Genomic DNA, 19,906 nt, shown 5'->3' on the forward strand with positions numbered 1-19,906 from the left:
TTGATCTCTTAAAGAGCATCTCAAAGGCAAGCACAGAAGACTGGTGCGGGGTGGGGTGAGGGCGAGAGGGGGTTTGAAGCTTAAACAATGAGTGAGCGACTGCAGCTCGAGGGCTAACATCATATGAAGAGGGAGGAATGACTACACTTTCTGCTGCATGTCCACTGTCCTTACCCTTAGCTACCCCCACAATTCCTTCACTGACATAGGTGACATAGCAAAGATTGTTTTAACCATGGTTTGAGGATATTGCGTAGTTAAAAAAAAAAAAAAGGCAGGGGATAATGGGAATAATAAGTGTGCTCTCTGGACCCCACATAGAAGGCTCAGTTTGTCTGCACCAATAAGCTCACCTATCCTTAGAGGCCAATGGAGATTGTGTAGTTAAGACACTAAATAGATCATGCATAAATATACCTGGTCCTATAATCTAACTGGCGAATTCTTCTTTTATGCTGACATGATGATAAAACTGAGCAGAAGTCTGGAAAATGTTCTAATCATCACCAGAACCCCCACAGGATCATTACTGCATCATAATACACACAAAACCCATTATGTGAGTCTACAGAATAGGTACAAGACGTACCCATGTTTACCACTGCTTGCAACATGTAGTTAATTCGACTACCATTATTAAGAGAATTATGGGTTTTCAAACGTCTGCTGTGTGTGCATAGAAATATCCAAATATTCAACAAAACTTGCACGTGCAATGGCATTTATGGATCGGAACACAACACTGGAATTTGAGATCTCCTGAAAACCTTTTCCATAAACCATGGGCTAGTCTACAGACCAGAGGCAGCATATATGCAAGAAGCTGGTATACCCTAGCAGTAGTCCACCAATATGCCTTCCACACCTGATTGAAAGAACCACTGGATGAAAACCTAATAATCCACTTTCCACTAGAATTATGCAATTTGTCAACGGTGATGTTTTCCCCATAATTAACATTTTACCACAATCGCCATATTATCCATAACCTGCTGAGTAGTCTGCAAATTAAAATTGTTTCCGACTCAAATGGATTAAAAGTGACACATGGTGTCATGCCCTTCACAAAGGTTGGCGAGTCACCTTTCCAGTGTGTATTGCTGTGTTTCAATGTCAAACTGGTACTGATGAGGTGAAACCTTTGCCCAGTTGTTGTTAACCTGGATAAAAATGTCAAAACAATGAGGTAATACTACACAATTACGCCATATCATTTCCATTTTCTTGGTGCATAATTTAGTCAGTCCGGCCGCATAATTTGGCCTGCCACATAATTCCAGTAGCTCTGCTACTAAGCCACTTGCATCTCATCTACGGCAACACTTTAATTGTCAAGTGTGGTAGCATCTTCAACCTCACTCACCTCATCTCACAAAATCTGCTGTACCATCCCAAGATATTAATTACTATAGCCACCACTTTAAATTGTGGTCACAAGGTTACTGTCAACTTTAGAGCTACCCAGTACAGTGTGCGAACCATTGTAAAATAGCTGACCCACAAGGACATTATATAAACAAACAAAAATATTGGTATTGTCCCCAATTATACAAAGAATGGCCTTCTAATACTAGTAGCCGGGTATTATTCTACAATGAGATACACAAGAGGCGGATTTTACTGCGTAAGAGTATTAAATACTCCAGATTAAATCCAGATCACTCTAAGGGCAAACGCAAAATAAATGAAGCTAAATGTGCTTTGTTTTTTGAAGAGGCGTTTGGATTGCATAATGTGTATACTTTGTGTATATACTGAACTACTTTGCTCACCATTGTCAACTTCTTAAAAGAAGATACTACCGAACTCCTTCACTACTTGTGGGCATTCCTCATACCAGCATACAATACCACATACTTCTTATGTAAATTTATCCTCTGTGTATACCATGAAATTGTGGCATAGATACCACCAGGGCATACGTTGGAAATTCCAAGATTACACTCTGCATTTTAGGAAGACTGCTGTTCTGGATTGGTGGTGAAAGAGTGAAAAAAGGTAATGAAACACGTACTCGGCCCCTTGACAGAGACATCAAGTTCTCCGCTTCCTGCAGATTTGGTGTCAACTTTGAAATCTGCAACTTCTCTGATCCGGACTCCTTTGGGTTGTAGGCCACGTCCACTGGCACGACATGCATTGGGATTACAAGCTGTAAGAGAATTTTAGACTTTAGTCCCTGCTTACAGTAGGCACAGCCTGGGTAAGTCAATTACCATCACACTGAACAGGTAAATGATTACTTCTTTCAGAACAACCATTCATTTAGTTTTATGACATGTGCACCTTATTAGTCCACAAAATAGTTTTTAATCAAATTATGTATTTCGAATTATGCTGGACAGGTTTATTACATGAGTGACAACAATTTGGTCAATACATGTTCAGCATGTTCCGCTATGTGTAGTGACCACCACCACAGCTGTAGATATTGTGACAGTATCCAGAGGTGACCATTGCAATGGAGCTTAAAACTACCAAAAATGGGAAAGATGTCTGTTGAGTTTCCAATGGTTGCTTCCGGAGAATATCAACCATTTGATAATACTGATCTCAAGTGTAACTACCGGCATAGTGCCTCAGCTTTACTTGCAAACCACAGATCAAGATCACCACCTTTTTCCAAATAAATTGAAACTCAAGGCACATCAAGGAAATATGAGCATTTCAACTACATCCATCAGAAAATGAAGTCCTCTTTGGACTCAAGCCCAAGACAGCCTTGTTCATCCATGCACCAATATCAAGTGGCATCCCATATACAAGTAGCGTCGACCTCTTTCAAAACACCCAACACCTCAATCTTGACTATAATACAAACACTTAACGCCATACGGAGTACAATTCATATAACTAACAATTGGTAACAAACCTCCTCTAACAATAAGACCAACACTGAATTCACTGTTCGTCATCCCAGTTTTGATGTAACTGGCTTTTGACAATTTTCATTTTCTTAAACTAAACAGAACCCCACTTGAACAGAATGAGAATTGAAGCTATCCATCATTATAATAACAATGTGATTGGCTTTAGGACACTATGTTTGGATAAACAGATGGGCTGAAAGAAGGCATTTAGAAAAGGAAAAAACAAAACAGAAGAAAACAGGATTTTTTTTTTTTTTTTAAAGCCTGATTCAGATTAATTAGTTCCAATTTGTCGCGGTTTGCTGTCTGTATACTTCTCAGGAGTTCTCGAGCCACGCATGAGTATTTAACCCAGTCCAGACGTCTTTTTACATCCTTGGACTTTTAGTTGTGATTTTATAATGCTATAGGTAGGGCCACAGTTACCAAAATACAAAGCAAAAACCTGGACTGGATGAGTTACTCATGTAGGGATCTGGAAATTTGAGAGCTGTGAATCTGTAAGTGCTACCATTTGTGAAGATAAGGGTATGATTGCACAAGGGAAATAATCTGTTTCACACCCCGCCTAATGCATAGTGTAGTCTAGTGGTAAACTAGGATTAGAAATCCCACCTCCAGCTGCACTGGATTATTCTTATGCTCCCCATTCCCAAAGATGTTGAATAGTTTTGATAGTTTTTTCAAGCTTTCATTTGTAATTATTGCATTTTATTATTATTATGACGTACATCACTCCAAGGAACTCTAGTGCAGTGTTGAAACTTCTATTAAAAAAATGAATTGAAAATAAAATAATGGATACAAAATATCAACGTCAATGATTGTGAAATAAAGGCAATATGCAGGTGCTAGGCAAGACATGAGGTGATGTCCTCACAATGCCAAAACACTGACAAGCATCTTTTCTTCTTTCTTCTCCTAAAACATCCCCAGGGCTTTACCCATATGCGTTGGCTGAAGTGATAACAGGTGCTCAGACAAGTACTTGCAAAAACAAATACAACAACACTGAAACAAAAGAAGACCTCCAACAACACCGCGGGTGAACGTCTGTGCATAAGGCGCTCAGGCCACCATTTTGAAAGCTGCTAGGATACATTTGGCTAGCTTACCTCATCCTATACCATCCTCAAGTGGTAATTAAAATACTGCATTCTCCATAAATAGAAAAGGTTCTGGGACTAAAATAAATGACACTATTTCATTTGTTTTCTCCATAGAAATGTCTGAGTCAAACCATGAAAAAAACATCGAATGTAAGGCCCCATGAGAATAGTCAATTAACAGTAGTAAAAAATATCAGTGTAATATTTTATGGCACTATGATTAGTTTTTGCTCTGTGCACACCACAGTGGGGAAACTCACACGGATCAAGAGGAGTCCAAACACAACAGGTAGGCTAGACAGAGACAGCAAACAGTGAAGATGACACCCGCATGACACCTCTTACCGACAAAGCACAGTCTGAACAGTTTTCCCAGCTATGTGGCCATTAGTAAGGAGGTCCAACATTCCAGAAATGAAGGCAAACTCAGGAAAAATGAGCAGAGGTCTGAAAGCGTAGGAGGAGACAGTGAGAGCATAGGAACAGAAAGTGAATTCAGGCATCAAGCGTTAGGAGGAAAAGAACCAAAAGACAAATTGAACATTTCGGACTTGAAAACGTTTTTTGGTTGAGAGACACTTTCATTCAACAAATTTGACCCCCCCTCCCCCACCTGATCCCCTACCAGGATTCTCATTACGTAAGACTGAATCTGTGCCAGCCAGGGCAAACAGGAGCGGACTGCCTTCTCAAAGGCATGGCAACAATCCTGTGTGAGATAAACCTAATAGCTGGTTTTGACACGCCATGTTGTAATACACACACACCCATTGCCCCCTCTTCCCCCCACCACACCATACCCTCTATGCATTACCCTTTTGGTCGTCCTCCTCTGAGTTTTCTAAAGATAAAATAGTTCTTCTCTAGTCTTAGATACAAACCACACATCTTTCTTTAGAAGTGCCCCATCTAATTATTTGATGAACAGGACACTAGTGGAATGTTTCTCAAACAAACACCCCCTTCACCCAAGTGGGTGTGAATAAGCTTTAGCGGCTGCTTGTACGTGGTAGGATCACAAAGAGATTCAGTTCCTTATATGTAGTGTCTGAGTTACATTAGTGCAATGCATTCTTTTATGTAAATTCTCATTCTTCTACAAATAAGCTCATCTCCTACTCGTGATCACTCTCAGGCTGGATTGTGACAATTGGTGAAAACAAATATTCAACTGGTCAATATGTTGCCTAATAAAATGCCTGTTGTATGATCCTCCCCAAGGACAGAAGCAGGAAAGAAACAGCCTCCCTTGAGCTGAACAGATCTTTTGTCAATTTCTTATACAGGTTTAAGTGAGATAGTTACCATTTCATCCTCCTACCTTAACTCCATTTTAATACAATCTCGACCCCACAAGTGACACAATTAGGTTCATTTGCTCTATGGCTTTATGGGACACAGATCACTACGAGTGAATAGACCACAGGTTTGGTCTTTCCTTCATTCTCCATGTGTTGTTTACAATTCTACTTAACTTTGTATGAATTTGTTTTGCACGCTTTGTGAAAGGAAAATGATTTTTTAGAGTGAGACTTTTTTTTAAAGTAGTTCTTTTTAATTCTGTGAAATGGTATAATCCTTTTCGACTGTGATATTATCAACCGATACATTGTATTGTCCTTTAGTCTACAATTAAAAACAATATATTTGAGAATATACAACTTTAGCCTAGTGCCTCATTATACTGCAGTGGTACTTAAAGTCTGAGTCAATAGAGCGTATGCCATACAAGCCTCTGTATGCTGGTTTAAGAGTGACTGTAGTAAATGTATGTGGTTTCTGTACTTCCCAGGGGGAGATTTGATTTTTACTAGTTATGTGCCATTGCATCATCAATCTTTACAAATCTAAAGTAAACAGAACCAACATCTTTACCTTCGTTTGTGTTATAGCTGTCACAGCAATCTAACACAGGGGGCAAGCAGAATAACCCTTTTCGGATAGCAGAGTAATTTTGGGTTAATTAATGAAGTTTTAAATTGGTTTCGAAAGCTCATTTAAGTTATCTGGACAACATCTAAATGAAATCAGAATTAAGCCCACTAAGCTACATCTGGTTATCATTTACCTGTATAGACAGTAGTACCAAAGCAAGTGTAATTGTACATTATGCGTAATAATTAGGTATCAATAAAATATATAAAAATGATGATTAAGGAACGTTCACCATTATATTTGGTATATCAAAGGTTATGTCTGTACATTCCATTAAGGAAGTCTGAAAGTAATAACTAATCCCAAAGCTGAAAATGAACTATACACAACAGAAAATTAAAATAAACATAGCAATAGTCTATCTGTAAAAGTGATAATGTTACCAATTAAAGTTAAACCTATGGTTATCCTGTTATAGAACTTTGTGTTCCATATATTCCACAAATATATTTGACTATACAAAGTTGGCCATTTCCTATGACCAATAGCCAACCCTACGGGATGCATGTAGAAACTCTGTACCTGGAAGACCACCTGCAGTGTCATTACTGAATTTGTTTATCCACAGGGAGATTTAAAAAGCACACTGAAGATTTTCAGTATCACTTATTTCATTGTGAATCAACGCCCTGACCAAAACACTCTTAAGATACTTTTTAATCTTCGCAAGAGCTTCATAAATACAATTAAAAACCCAATGAGGTCATAGGAGTAGGACTTGAATCAAAAAATTACACATAATGTTTTTCCGTACATAAAATATATGCTAATGTTGTTTTCTCTGTCTGATAGATGTAAAATGAAGCAATACATTAGACACTTTCACCTCAGTCAAAGGTGACCAGTATATAAACTGTTGCTTCCTCTAAAGTATGTTTGTTTTAAAAAAAATAAAATTCTACAAAATCATTCCTTTAAAAAGATGTAAGAGACACTGCCCTTTGTTAGCTATTGTTAGGCGCTGTCAGTGGCATTGTCCGATTGCAGACAAAGGATTGATTCAGGGATTATAGTGAGCTATTCAGAATGAGCTACAGCCCAGGTACTTGTTATCATTCAGATCTCCGCCCTCAATTCACCCTCCGAAGCCACACCATAAACCAATTACTGTGTAATATGAAACTGAGCATCTGATATTTTTGTGTTGGTTTTCTAATAGATTTTCTTCAATGTTACTGCCTTTTCTACAGGTTACTTAATGCTCAGGTGCTCAATTACTATACCATTAACACTCCTATTAAGTAAAGGTTTATAAACAGTTAAAATCGTGTTAGTGTTCCCCTTGTTATAATTTATGTGGAAATTGATTTAGGACTTATGGGACCAGTCAGTGTTCAGTTCTTCTTTATTGGTGTTGAACGGTACTACTCAACATAGCTACCGCCACACACAGAGTCCTATTTTTAAGCTCCAGCTGTTCTTTAGCTATGTGTCTAAACCAGGCTTTTGGGGTATCCACAAAATATACATTTATATACAATGAAGCTCAATGTAAACCATTAATATAGTAAGTGCTTATGCTCAAAGTGTGGCATGGACCTTGCCCACCTTAACCTGCATTGGCCGTGCATGAGTGATGCATTAATACAGTGCAAGCACAGAGCATTTCCAATGCGTTGAAATCATAGTGCTGGATACTATCACACAAGGTACTCGCAATGACAACTACCACAGTTTCATGACCATCAAAATCGTGTAGCCCTCCCAAATGAACTGCACATTATAAAATTTGAGATATGCCCCACTAAGAAAAAGAGAGCAAGTGTGAATGATTGCATAGTGTCAGTCTAAAACATCTACTAAACACTGTGCCAATAATCTTCGGCAGACATTGTCTGAATACTTGATTTAACTGAATGCTTACACACTAAATGAAAGATCCACTTCTACGCACCTTCTCCAACAAGCACAGCGCAGGGACTCTTGGGAATGGCTTCCCCTCCAAACGTGATTCCTACGTTGTGTGGCCCGGCCTGGGTAGGCTTGTAGGTGCAGCGGTAGACGCAGTTCCCTTTATCTTCCAACATCACATCGACTGTGTTGCTCTGCCCTTGCGGATCTTCCACTTCTACACCAATGTCACCAATACCCGCACCTATCCACACATCACATAGAAAAGAACATTTGATGATGTTTGTGTCACAAGGTTCACGAGCAAAACATCAGCATTTGAAGAAAAAACAACAGCGATTAAAGGGGATCGTGGAACTCTGGCCTCAAAGTGGGTCAATGTTAACCTGCTCTGTTACATTTATTCATCCATATTTCAATTGTTCTAAGTAGCCTGGCTTGTTATGAGCTCACTACCGCTACACTGAGTCCACACACACTAAACACTGACTGACTATACGAGCGTGAAATCATCATTTATTCCTATAGGGCAAGGTCTGCAGGATCAGTCGGTGTCGGGCACAGCACCAGTGCTACTTCTCAAAAATCCAAATCTTTAACAGGTGATGCAAATTAGCAGTTAGTAACTATAGTGGCCTTAAAAATGAAAAGCTACCTAACCAAAATCCTAATGCAAATATATACGAACAGCTCATGATGATATAAACAAGTCAATGGGAGTGTTAGCCCTTAAATACAAGTTTAAAACATGGAGCTGGAGCCAACCAGTGGCCCTACATTTGAGTCACCCAGTTTGCAACATCTCTCCAACGTCCGCTCTCTCATCAGTTCACACACTGTAGTCAGCCAGAAGGAAAACACACTAGGAGCCGGGCGTTAACTGGACATGTTAATATGAAGGCTTCTATAAGCGGAAAGTAACTTGCCTTTACTCATTACACATTTAACCACGTCCTCTAGATTCCCAAAAATTAGGACATCTTTCCACTAAATTGGGAAGCAAAGAGCTTCCTTGGGAGCTGATGGTTTCATGATGAAGGCCAGGCTCCATATCAACAGGCTATGAAGAACAGTTCAGTGAAATTCAGCACAAACACTAGATACCCAGAGAGTAAGCACTGATGAGTGTTGGGCAGATGATAGTTAGGGAAATATCCAAGGGGACAATTTTGCTTAATGAGTGTTTCTAGACAATCAGAGGATTTGACATCAACAAGACTTTGCTTTTCCACACCCTTTTATTAACATTTGTAATGCAATGTGTTCTCTGTACCAAAAATGCAGTAAAAACTGTATTGATGCCGGTACGTTCCTTAACCTAAAGCAAGGCTTTGCTGTAATTCTATCATTAGGAATACACATCAGAATATAGTCATACTATGTAAAAACTGAGGCTTTTTGGCAAAGTCTGAACTGGGTCCAGATTCAACAACAGAACAGCATACTTTGCTGTGCCCATTGCACCTCCATATTCATACCTGCAGTGTAGATCTCAAAGTATGTAGGTTTGTTGGCACTGTTTCCAGTTGGTTCTAGACCTGGACCTTTAGCTGTAACTTTGCTCGCATCACCTTGGGCTTTGTCAACATGGACTTCAAACGGGCTCTTGGCGATATGCTGACCGGCAAAAAGAACCGAAACCTGTAAAAGAGAAGCACAAGACCAGTGAAATGCTCTGTATGGCATCAGGAGCAAGAAGAAGAGGCTTCCAACTACTCACCCACTACCACAGGTGAGATTCTAAGGGTCTGAAGTACTCAGCACTTTTGAGCTACTCATGCTTGGCAATGATATGCTCTTCTGATGAGATCTAATGAGAGCGAAACACACGCCAAGGGTTGACTTTATTCAATTTCAGTGGACTAAGCTGGGAGTTTATCATTTCAAAGGCTGTTAGGTGTTGCCTGGTGTGGTTGGGTAAATGCTTGTGTTCCTTTCTGGTTTACCATGAATGGTTCTTTGCTAAGCAATTATTGATAGGTCTTTCTGGAATGCAGGCATTTAAGCAGGATACAATATTGTGCTACTAGATGGCTGGTAGTGGTGGAGAAGCCACTGAAAGCTCGAGCCAGATGACTGGCTCTGGGTCAACTCAATGTCACTTTAGACACTCCAGCCCAAACCGAGCCAAGCCCTCATGAGACTCCTGCCTGGCACCCGACTATAAGCTCATGCACAAGGAATTAAAAACACAGCAGTGACTTATGATGTATAAAAAGGAGGAGACAGAAAGAGATTAGAGATAACATTTAGTGTCTGAATTGCACAATGAGAAACTCGAACAACTGTGGTTAATCCCGGTTTTCCAGCTTAATCATATTGTGTGATCTTAGGCAAATATTTTATTTCACAAAGTTCCTTTTTTTCTGCATTATCACATATGAAGGCCCCTTCAAATACTTGAGTCCCAGATGTTTGTTGTTAAAAACATCTCTTGCATTTAATTAAATAGACCGTAATATATTGCTTCATACATAATAGGAATCTAGGCCGTATATAGTACACACACGACAAATGACTTGCCACTTAGAGGGACTTGTCACCTTCGAGGGAGGAGTGGGGTGACTTGCATGCTTCTAAACTTGCGTTTAAAATCATCCTTCTTCATAAACCCTTCTCAGTGCAGTGATTTAATCTAATGTACCAAGGTGCAACCCTTCCTATGTTTAATGAAATACACTTTTCTGAATTATGGTGAGATTTGATCATATCTGCTGCTGGACTTAAAATGCTTAATATCTTCCTGGCTCGGCTCGTGCAAGGGCACCTATAGCCAGAGCCAGCCCTTAGCACTCCTCTGGCTCGGCTCGTGCAAGGGCACCTATAGCCAGAGCCAGCCCTTCGCACTCCTCTGGCTCGGCTCGTGGAAGGGCACCTATAGCCAGAGCCAGCCCTTAGCACTCCTCTGGCTCGGCTCGTGGAAGGGCACCTATAGCCAGAGCCAGCCCTTAGCACTCCTCTGGCTCGTGGAAGGGCACCTATAGCCAGAGCCAGCCCTTAGCACTCCTCTGGCTCGGCTCGTGCAAGGACACCTATAGCCAGAGCCAGCCCTTAGCACTCCTCTGGCTCGGCTCGTACAAGGGCACCTATAGCCAGAGCCAGCCCTTAGCACTCCTCTGGCTCGGCTCGTGCAAGGGCACCTATAGCCAGAGCCAGCCCTTAGCACTCCTCTGGCTCGGCTCGTGCAAGGGCGCCTATAGCCAGAGTCAGCCCTTAGCACTCCTCTGGCTCTGCTCGTGCAAGGGCACCTATAGCCAGAGCCAGCCCTTAGCACTCCTCTGGCTCGGCTCGTGCAAGGGCACCTATAGCCAGAGCCAGCCCTTAGCACTCCTCTGGCTCGGCTCGTGCAAGGGCGCCTATAGCCAGAGTCAGCCCTTAGCACTCCTCTGGCTCGGCTCGTGCAAGGGCACCTATAGCCAGAGCCAGCCCTTAGCAATCCTCTGGCTCGGCTCGTGCAAGGGCGCCTATAGCCAGAGTCAGCCCTTAGCACTCCTCTGGCTCGGCTCGTGCAAGGGCGCCTATAGCCAGAGCCAGCCCTTAGCACTCCTCTGGCTCGGCTCGTGCAAGGGCACCTATAGCCAGAGCCAGCCCTTAGCACTCCTCTGGCTCGGCTCGTGCAAGGGCACCTATAGCCAGAGCCAGCCCTTAGCACTCCTCTGGCTCGGCTCATGCAAGGGCACCTATAGCCAGAGCCAGCCCTTAGCACTCCTCTGGCTCGGCTCTCTCTGAAAATGTGTTAGCTCACCCACCTCTATCGATTGGTGAGTTTCACTGGCTCGCTGCCATAAATGGGAGCGTAACCCCAGTTCCTTCTTAGGTTTGTCTAATTTAGGGATTACTCCAAGCAGATTCGAACTGTTTTGATTTCACTTTTCACTATTCCAAGAGGGTCTGTCACTCCTCACAGCAGCCCCATAAGAAATACTGAGGACCTTATAATGAGGGCCGATGTGGCATTTTTGGAATAAATTAGAAACCGCATTAGGCTACTAAATTGCGATATTCATTGTGAGTTCACCAAGTCGCCATCTGTTTAGTGGCCACCCAGGGGCGGCTACTTAATTTGAGCGGAGGAGCATCACCCCACAAGCCCCAGAGCTGAAAAATAAAACTGTAATAAAGTTTATTACTGTTTCGTTTTCAGCAACCCGTCCTGAACTAGGTGTCGGGACAGGACGGGCCAGGGCTGCCGAGTGGCAGCAGGGAACTGTGCGCTTTAAAATGCACATGTCTCTTTGCTCAGCCGTCTTGGGATGGCCAACCAGACATGCACAGTTTAAAGTTCTCTAACCTAGCTGTCTTAGACAGCTGGGTTAGAGAACGTGAAGGCCGCTAATGCTCTTGGGAGCGCTGAGAGGGCCGCTCTATCCAATCCTGGTGCTGCTTTCATGCGGTGAATGCAACGCCAGGATTGGGTAAGGCAGTTTCCTGAATCAAGAGATTACTGCAAGACACTTGAGAGAGGAGGACGTCGCGCTACGAAGGAAAGTGAATTTATTATTTCTTTTTATTTCCTCCCACCACTCTCGGTACAAGCCAGCCGCCACTGTGGCCACCTCTACCTCAAGGAATATATAAACGCATCTCTTTGAAAAACCCGGAGTGCCAAGGACAATTTTATCTTGAATTAGAACAGAGAATATCCGCAGGATGTTCAAAAGAAGCATGGGCACCTTAGTGCAGAAGAGTTGGCAGCGCAAAGGTTGAGCCTGCAGCTGGCAGACACAAGTACCAGACACATGAATCACAAACACACACTGCAATTAGCCAAATAAACAACAGATGAAAACCAATGGCTCTCCTTGCCGCCATCTTCCTCTCTCACAAGTAAGGGTCGCGCTCGATGCCTGTTTGCTCTGAACATCACTCTACTACCTAGTAAATAACAGGCTGACTAGGGTCTAGCATAAATCTCGGTTTCCTGTCCAGGCTGTCAGTGGATTTGCAGCTGAAATGCAATGACACCATGGGCCTGTCACGAGGCTGGAGTGGAGTCAGCCTTGGAGCAACATGAGAGCTGTCAACTCCCCAAGAGTACTTGCAGGAAGGCGGAGAGCCGAGTAAAAAACTGCTGCCCTCGCTGGTTTCCAGACCTAGCTGGGCAGTGGTTCCTATCCCCAAGGAGTAGAAGGAACAGAGGCTTGCTGACCCCTGCAGGCCTTCAGCCTCCACCTACGTGGGTGAAAGGATGCAAAGTACCCTTTGCAACCTCTTATTATGGCACGGTAAAGAAAAGGATAACTGAAAAATATGGTATGGCGGGTGGAATCATCTGGATTCACACTTGTAGGGGTGCAATGGTTAGTTGTGCTGGATCTGTAAGTGGCGGTGCTGACAGGGGCAATGGGTGGGGCAAGCTGCAGTGGCCTCCTGAACAAAGGAAAATTCAACACAGTTTATGGGGCGGGCCTCAGTTTATTGTCACACAGGCAGCACAACAGGTAGGAAACAAAAGACCAAGCGGGTTAGGTTGAAGATTCTATTTAAAATAAGCATTTAAGGGTTTGCTTTCATCTGGACCACTACGCTGAAGGCATTGGAAAACTTCACCTTTGTTTAAGAATACTTGGATGAAATGTTTGTAGGTGGTAAAAATGTAATTTCAGAATTGAGGGTGCATGTCATAGGAGAGGTGAAAACTGGGAACAGGGATCTGGAGAAACAGTTGAAGGCAACCATCCCATGATGACATGATGTGCCATACATTGAGAGGCCTGAAGCGCCTGACAACTTGAGAAGAGGAGAAAGGGTAAATACATTTTTGATTGGCAGGGCTCTACAGAGTTAGGATTTGCGAACAGTCTGCAGCAGAGTCGGGCTCCAGTGCAAAGTACACATCTGGAAGGCAGAAGTTTTATGATCACTTTGCAGTGAGTTCCTGCCCAAATGCTAGGTCTTCTTCTCATATAGGCAGTGCTAGAGATTGAGGGATGCAATGGCATAAAGACTGGCTTTTACAAGAACTAGTGAGAAGCATAGTGGTCCAACTACTTGGAAGCTTCTAAGGTTGAGTGTAGACAGCGGAAGCATTTAAAGAAAGGTTCTGATACGAGGGGGTGGAAAGGTGAGTGGATTCATAAGAGTGAGAAAACCAGCTCTTTGGACACTGCAGACCTGCTTCTTCTTTCTTGAAACTGGTCAAAAGCCTCAAGTCATGCTGGATAATAGGACCAGTTTCTTGAAAGTTAAGATCAAATATGAGCCAACAATCGTAACTTTTTTTTCCCAGTACACGTGGGTGGTCCTTCCGGGAAAATAACAGGATTTAAATCATAGATCGGGGCAGGCTATAAGAAGCAGGAACATAAAAAAGTATTTCCGCTGACGATACAGAAGATATTTTATTTTTACGAGAATGTAGGAAAGGTCTTCTAAAGCCAAGTAGACTTTTGAGAACGTACACTGACCAGTTTTTAACTCATAATCATTGTAGTATGTTCCTCACGTAGGTGTGACAAGTGAAAATAGCACTCCTGCGGCATGATGAGACTTAGTAGGGTGAAGCCAAGATGTTGAATGTGATGCTGCTCACCAAGCGACCAGACAGAACGGGCGCAGTTCCTCAATGCGTAGAAGCCCAATTCTGTCTATGGAGAATAGCACGATAAAGGTACCGGGTCCTGTCAGCGGAATATTACACAGGTGAGGGCGGCTCGGCTTACAGAGGGCCACATCTGATACATAAAACATCACGTTGCCTTACAGTGCAGACTCTACCATGGGAAACTGTGCTGGATCTTCTGATTTAAAATTAAACGCAATGTCCACCCATATTCAGCCCTCGAAATATTAATGAGTGGCTCTCACTAGAGTAAAGGAGAACCTGAATGAGCAGGAATTGAAGACAGGGCGAAGAGTACGTACTGTTTGCTGTATCTTACGCAAATAGATCATTTGCAGCCTTTAGCAGTGAAAATAACTGGAGCGGACCGTGGAGGTAAGAGCGGTGGGGCGGGGTGAGAGGGGGTGGGGGGGTGGTCGACAGGCGAGGTAAAGTTAAATTAAAAAAAAGAAAATCATTTACCGAGTCGGCGAGCGCAAGGTAAGTGGTTTTCTTTTTTTAAATTTAACTTTACCTTGTTGTCTGTCGACTCACCCCCCCAGTGGGCTACAGAAGGATGCCCACTTGAAGGTAGTACCAAATTACAAAACTTCTGAGTGTAGGTCCTGAATGCATGACCTAATCTTCCCATTTGTGAATGCTGGTAGAAGTGAAAGATTATAATCTACAAACCAGTAGTAGCTTGGACTGGACTTGGAAGAGTTGGTGCCTTGAAACACTGGAAATGCAAGAGAGTGGATCACAGGACTGAAGAAGGACTGCAGCTTAGAGAACGGCTGCAAAGAGAAGAATTTGATGGCTTAAAGGGAGTGCTTCATTTGTGCCAGTGTTTTCAGGTGCTCGGCACGGCACCTATTTCTTAACACTATGATAGTGTACCACATGACGGCGCTGTCTAATTATGTTTTTTAAATGAGCACATGAACAGGGTACCTAACAATTTAAGATGTTAAAAAAAATTATGATATCAGCCCATCCAATCCATTTTCCTAGCTGTGGATGACCTGGAATACTCCAAACTAACACACTTGATGGAGTTAGTGGATGAGACTGGCATTTTGCAGCACAAGCAGGGGCAGTGGGTGGTACAAGCTGCAGTATCCTCCTGAGAAATACCTAGGGCCATGGCACTTATATTTTTTTGAAATTAAGCACTGCTTAAAGGAGCATGCCTGAAGAGATGTGACAAACTGAGCCATCTCAATGACCATATGTTTGTAAATTCAAGAAATATCACATGAAGAGATTTGGCACGATCCATGATGACCTGGCCTATTCAATATGAAAAATGGGATAAATGCCCTGATGGAATGGAAGAAAGGCAATGTCTTTTGGATGAAGAATGCCTTACCAATGGCAGTAACATTATATGGACCCAAGCTCCAACATCCACAAATCACAAATGCCCAGAACCCAAATGGGAAGCGTCAGTACCACTGGCAAGTAAGGGCAGGCAGGGATGCACCTGTTAACAGAAGGAGGTCTCTGAACAGGAATGCGAATACTCATTGAGTTGACTCCAAGGTGTACAAGCATTTTCAACAGGGACACAAGCGTAAAGCGTTACTGCGCTAGTGCCATGGGTAGACACAGAGAGTGAAGGTGCGCTAGTGCCTAGGGTTCATGCAGTACTCAAGGAGCAAGTCAGAGACAGAACAATGTTCCTCGCTGCAGCTCAACAGCCAACAGAGTAGGCCGCAAACTCAGCCTATAACCAGAACATAAGGTGAACCGTAAGACAAACCTTGAGCAGCTCAAGGTGGCAACTCTACCAGCAATACAACATCATGCAGAGGGAAGGATATACTCTATTCCGCGTGGCTAATGGAGGCAAGAGAATTTACGTTGTTATACTCCGTGTCAATTTGCATCTTCAGGCTTGTCTTGAGATACATTTGCCTGTTAAACCCTTGCCAAAGCTCTACCAGTGGGCTCATGTTGCGACTAGGTGACAAGCCAGGTCGCAGCAGAAAACATGGGGATACGTTGCAATTTGGTCAGATGTATCTACCTTACGTCCATCTCACATTCGTTTATGCAATGTCCTGTGTAGTTCTATGTGCACACTGGGTAGAAGGGCGCAGAGAGGTGCAACAGGTTTAATTAACAGCACAGAAGGACGCGGAAAATCTAATCCAATATGTAAAGGGCTGTCAACATTTTGATACATAAAAGAGGGGTTTGCACAAGGTGTGCAATTGAAACTCACCTGAGTCTAGATTTTATTATCTTTCTATATGTATTGCAGGTGCTCAGGTGAGTAAATGGCAGAAACCTCCCTGGGATGGATAGGTATCAATGATATTGAGGCACAGGGTAGACAGAGATTTCAAAGGGAATTAGGGAAGTTGAGAAGAGTTTCTTGTATGACATTTGTCCAGTTGTTGCCACACTGATCGCACAATTTTTTTAGTATGGAAGTCTTGTTACGAGTACCGGGGTAGATAACAGAAGGCTTTTCTGTCAGAAAAAAGCAATAACGCTAAAAATGGTTTCCTGACTTCTAAAAGTTTTACAGTGAAATTAGAAATGTTGTGGAAAGCATTATAAACGCCACACTATGAAATAATATTATGCTGTGCTATGTGGTTCTTTCTTTTCTTACCTTATAAAGTCCTGTAAACTTGGGGATATATTGGACGGAATAAGTCTTGTTCTTGTCATTGTTGGGAACAGCAGGGACCTGGTACAAAGATATGGAGATGTTATTAGCAGTAGGGTTTCTAGAAAGGAGCAAATATGCTAAAAGTTCAACACAGAGAAAAACAACATGAACAATTGGAAGTTGACAACAGGACAAGCAACTTTAGCTTCATGAGAATTGTATCCATAGTTGGTGTGGTGCCCAGCACTGCATTCAAGAACGCCATCTTAAGAAGCACAGCTAACAAAAAAAGCCAAGAAAAGTAGATGAGAAATTTGCTAAATTAGCCCAATAGACCCTTAACTCAAACAACCACTCAAATAATCGACCAGGATTTCCCATGCATGTGAGTGAATCAAGGAAGTGAGCTATGGAAAACAGTGCCATTTATTAGAGAAAGTTCACACTAAAAAAAATGGAGGTACTTAAAACTGCCTAAGCATATGGATAATAAGTCTAAATAGCGAAATTAATTTAATTGACTCAAACACCTGTAGGTGAAATGCCAAGGTTTGAAAATAGACTGAGTAATATCATGGAAAGAACTGACTATAGAGACTCCTAAAAATATAATAAACAGATACAATAAACTATGTGCAAATAAAGGGAGGTTTTGATTCCAACTCTACTCAACACATGCATGTGAGGTTTCTTGCTAAGCGCACAAGTGCGGACCTGATAATTGCACGTGTTGGACAAATGTGCAATTACAATAGGGGGGGGGAAAAGGAGGCCTCATCATCGCCAGTCATACAACTACAGTCAGTAATATATCGGGAAATCCAGTCACTCCCGGTTCAGGATCGAGTTGAGTCAACCCATAGTATTAAGTTATTGATCATAAAGAGAAAACAAGTTCTATAAATTTTCAAGGTAGAAGGACTGCCTGGACAATCCATGTATTGTGTATTATTTACATCTGCATTGTATCTGGGTTTTACCATAGGCCACCCTCCAAATGTAAGGCTACGTACTTACAAAGCTTGCTACAAGGATTTGAAAGTTGCCAAGACTTCACGAGCCCTCAAAGACCCAGCGTGACACGTTTTGTCTATTTCTTATGACGTTGATGTAATAGAAAATGAATAACAACCCATCTTTCAAATGTTATTTCACAATGAGTGTGATTTGCTTTAAATAAATGGAATTTATATGGAGGTGTCCTCTTTTGTGGGCCAGGTAAGCTAATAATGGAGTGTCATGGACTCTTCGAATCGATTATGAAAGCTTGGAGATCATAAGTTAATTTAAGCGAATTAAAAGCCTGCTAAATAGCTCGAGGATTTAAATGTGTTCCACTGATGTGTGGTGATTTGAAGGGTACAAATCCCAGCAAGGGTGATTCAGCCTCCAGTCTTTCTAAGGTAAGTAAAGTAAGTACCATAATTTGGTCAATATTATTTCACTTGTTTTGAACATGCAAAATTGCATCCTCCATGTCTTAGTGATGTTCTTAGCTAGTGCTGGAGGAACCTTTTACTTTTAATAGAGACAACCTACTACAGACACCTGATTATTTGCAGTTTCCAGTGAACCCGGCATAATCACATTATTCCAGCCAGAACAGAGGACGTTTTCAAGAAGAAGCCATCCTAGAATATTTGTACTGCTTCCAGCCAGTAGGGAGGGAGGAAATTGCAAAACAAGTGTTTACATTCTAGTTTTCTGATATGTGGCTCAGTATAGACAGTTAGTTATATAGGTTATGGACTGCTGCTCATCTTTTGAAGTTATACAACAGAAATCAAAGCAGAGGCAGGGCATTGGGTGATCAAACTTTTATGAACAAAGAGTTGCTGACTGGGCGCTGTACCAAATTAAAACCTAGTGAGGGCAATAGGTTAGCTACATTACTCTGAAACTATCACCTTTTCGTTCTCTGCTGCTGGCAGATCAATGAAGCAGTGAAACTGAAAATGTACAACTCCTTGTCTTTAATAAAATTACTATTTCCTTCAAAACTAGACGCGAAAATTGCAGTTTACCAAACTACATGGGTATTTTAGGTTAAATGTACACTCTGATCAATCAGTCTTCCTAGGTTAGGGATCTGACGGCTATTTACATTACCGGAGCGAAGGCCTGCATTTATACACCAACGCATGCCTAAAGTATTCTCGGGTATACTACGGAGGTGTAGCCAAAAGCTTATTGTCGTCAACCAGAAGATCAATATACATGTGGCTTAGAGAACACCATGAGTCAAGACGCACCGAAACACGATAGCAAGACTAACTGAAAGAATGGTTCCACAACAATAAGAAAAGTAAGCGCTGGAAATGTATACCTCCTCTCGGATTCCTTCAGGATCTTCCACAAACACCAACACTTCCCCTTGGCCAGCACTGATTGTCTCGACTGTAAATTTTGCGGGTTGCTTCACCATGTTGCCGGTTGGATCGATCCCTATAAAAATATTTGCATTACAAGTGACTTTGCGGTGATGGTGGCAGATACTGACTAGGTGAGTGTTTAGGCCCATGCACGGTTATGGACTTCAGAAAAATATGCAAAAGAAATTAGGTCAAATAAACTGTATACATAAATATTGATAGAATAAGGTGAGAGTGAAGGCGATTAAAAAAAACAATGATTTGGCCAAAGTAAAACCTGTGCGGCTCAGAGAAGGCACACATTGTTTGTTCTGCTTTTCTGCTACAATAGGCAAGATAAGCATTGCATTACTAAATGAGGTGCGGCGAATCTCCAGCCAAATGCAGTCTGGGCCGGATGTGTGCTAGATAAGAAGATTAAAGGAAAGAACATGAATTGCAAAATAGTAGCTGATGCGAACAACTGGTTGAACCCGTCTGCAATGTTTGTAAAGTCTTTTCTTGACCTAAGTATCCAACAGATTAATACATACATTGTAGTGATTTATTTTCACTCAATTTTCAAGCGAAATATTAACACAGCTTTCAGCGATATGCCAAAA

The 19,906-nt window shown here is 42.0% G+C and overlaps 1 protein-coding gene across 4 annotated transcripts in view; it reads right to left on the reverse strand.

Annotated features, from left to right (window-relative positions):
• Nucleotides 1-19,906, reverse strand: part of FLNB (filamin B) — a 446,441-nt gene that overhangs the window by 210,242 nt on the left and 216,293 nt on the right. For all 4 annotated transcript variants that reach the window (XM_085624763.1, XM_085624762.1, XM_085624761.1 and 1 more), the window contains exons 5-9: nt 19,259-19,377; nt 16,933-17,010; nt 9,244-9,406; nt 7,809-8,009; nt 2,015-2,152 (exon numbers count right to left, since the gene is read on the reverse strand). In XM_085624763.1, the coding sequence (XP_085480889.1) occupies nt 2,015-2,152; nt 7,809-8,009; nt 9,244-9,406; nt 16,933-17,010; nt 19,259-19,377 (699 nt within the window). The remainder of the gene's footprint in view (nt 1-2,014; nt 2,153-7,808; nt 8,010-9,243; nt 9,407-16,932; nt 17,011-19,258; nt 19,378-19,906) is intronic.

The sequence above is a fragment of the Triturus cristatus genome, chromosome 9, assembly GCF_964204655.1.
Source record: "Triturus cristatus chromosome 9, aTriCri1.1, whole genome shotgun sequence".
In the NCBI taxonomy this organism is placed as follows: domain Eukaryota; kingdom Metazoa; phylum Chordata; class Amphibia; order Caudata; family Salamandridae; genus Triturus; species Triturus cristatus.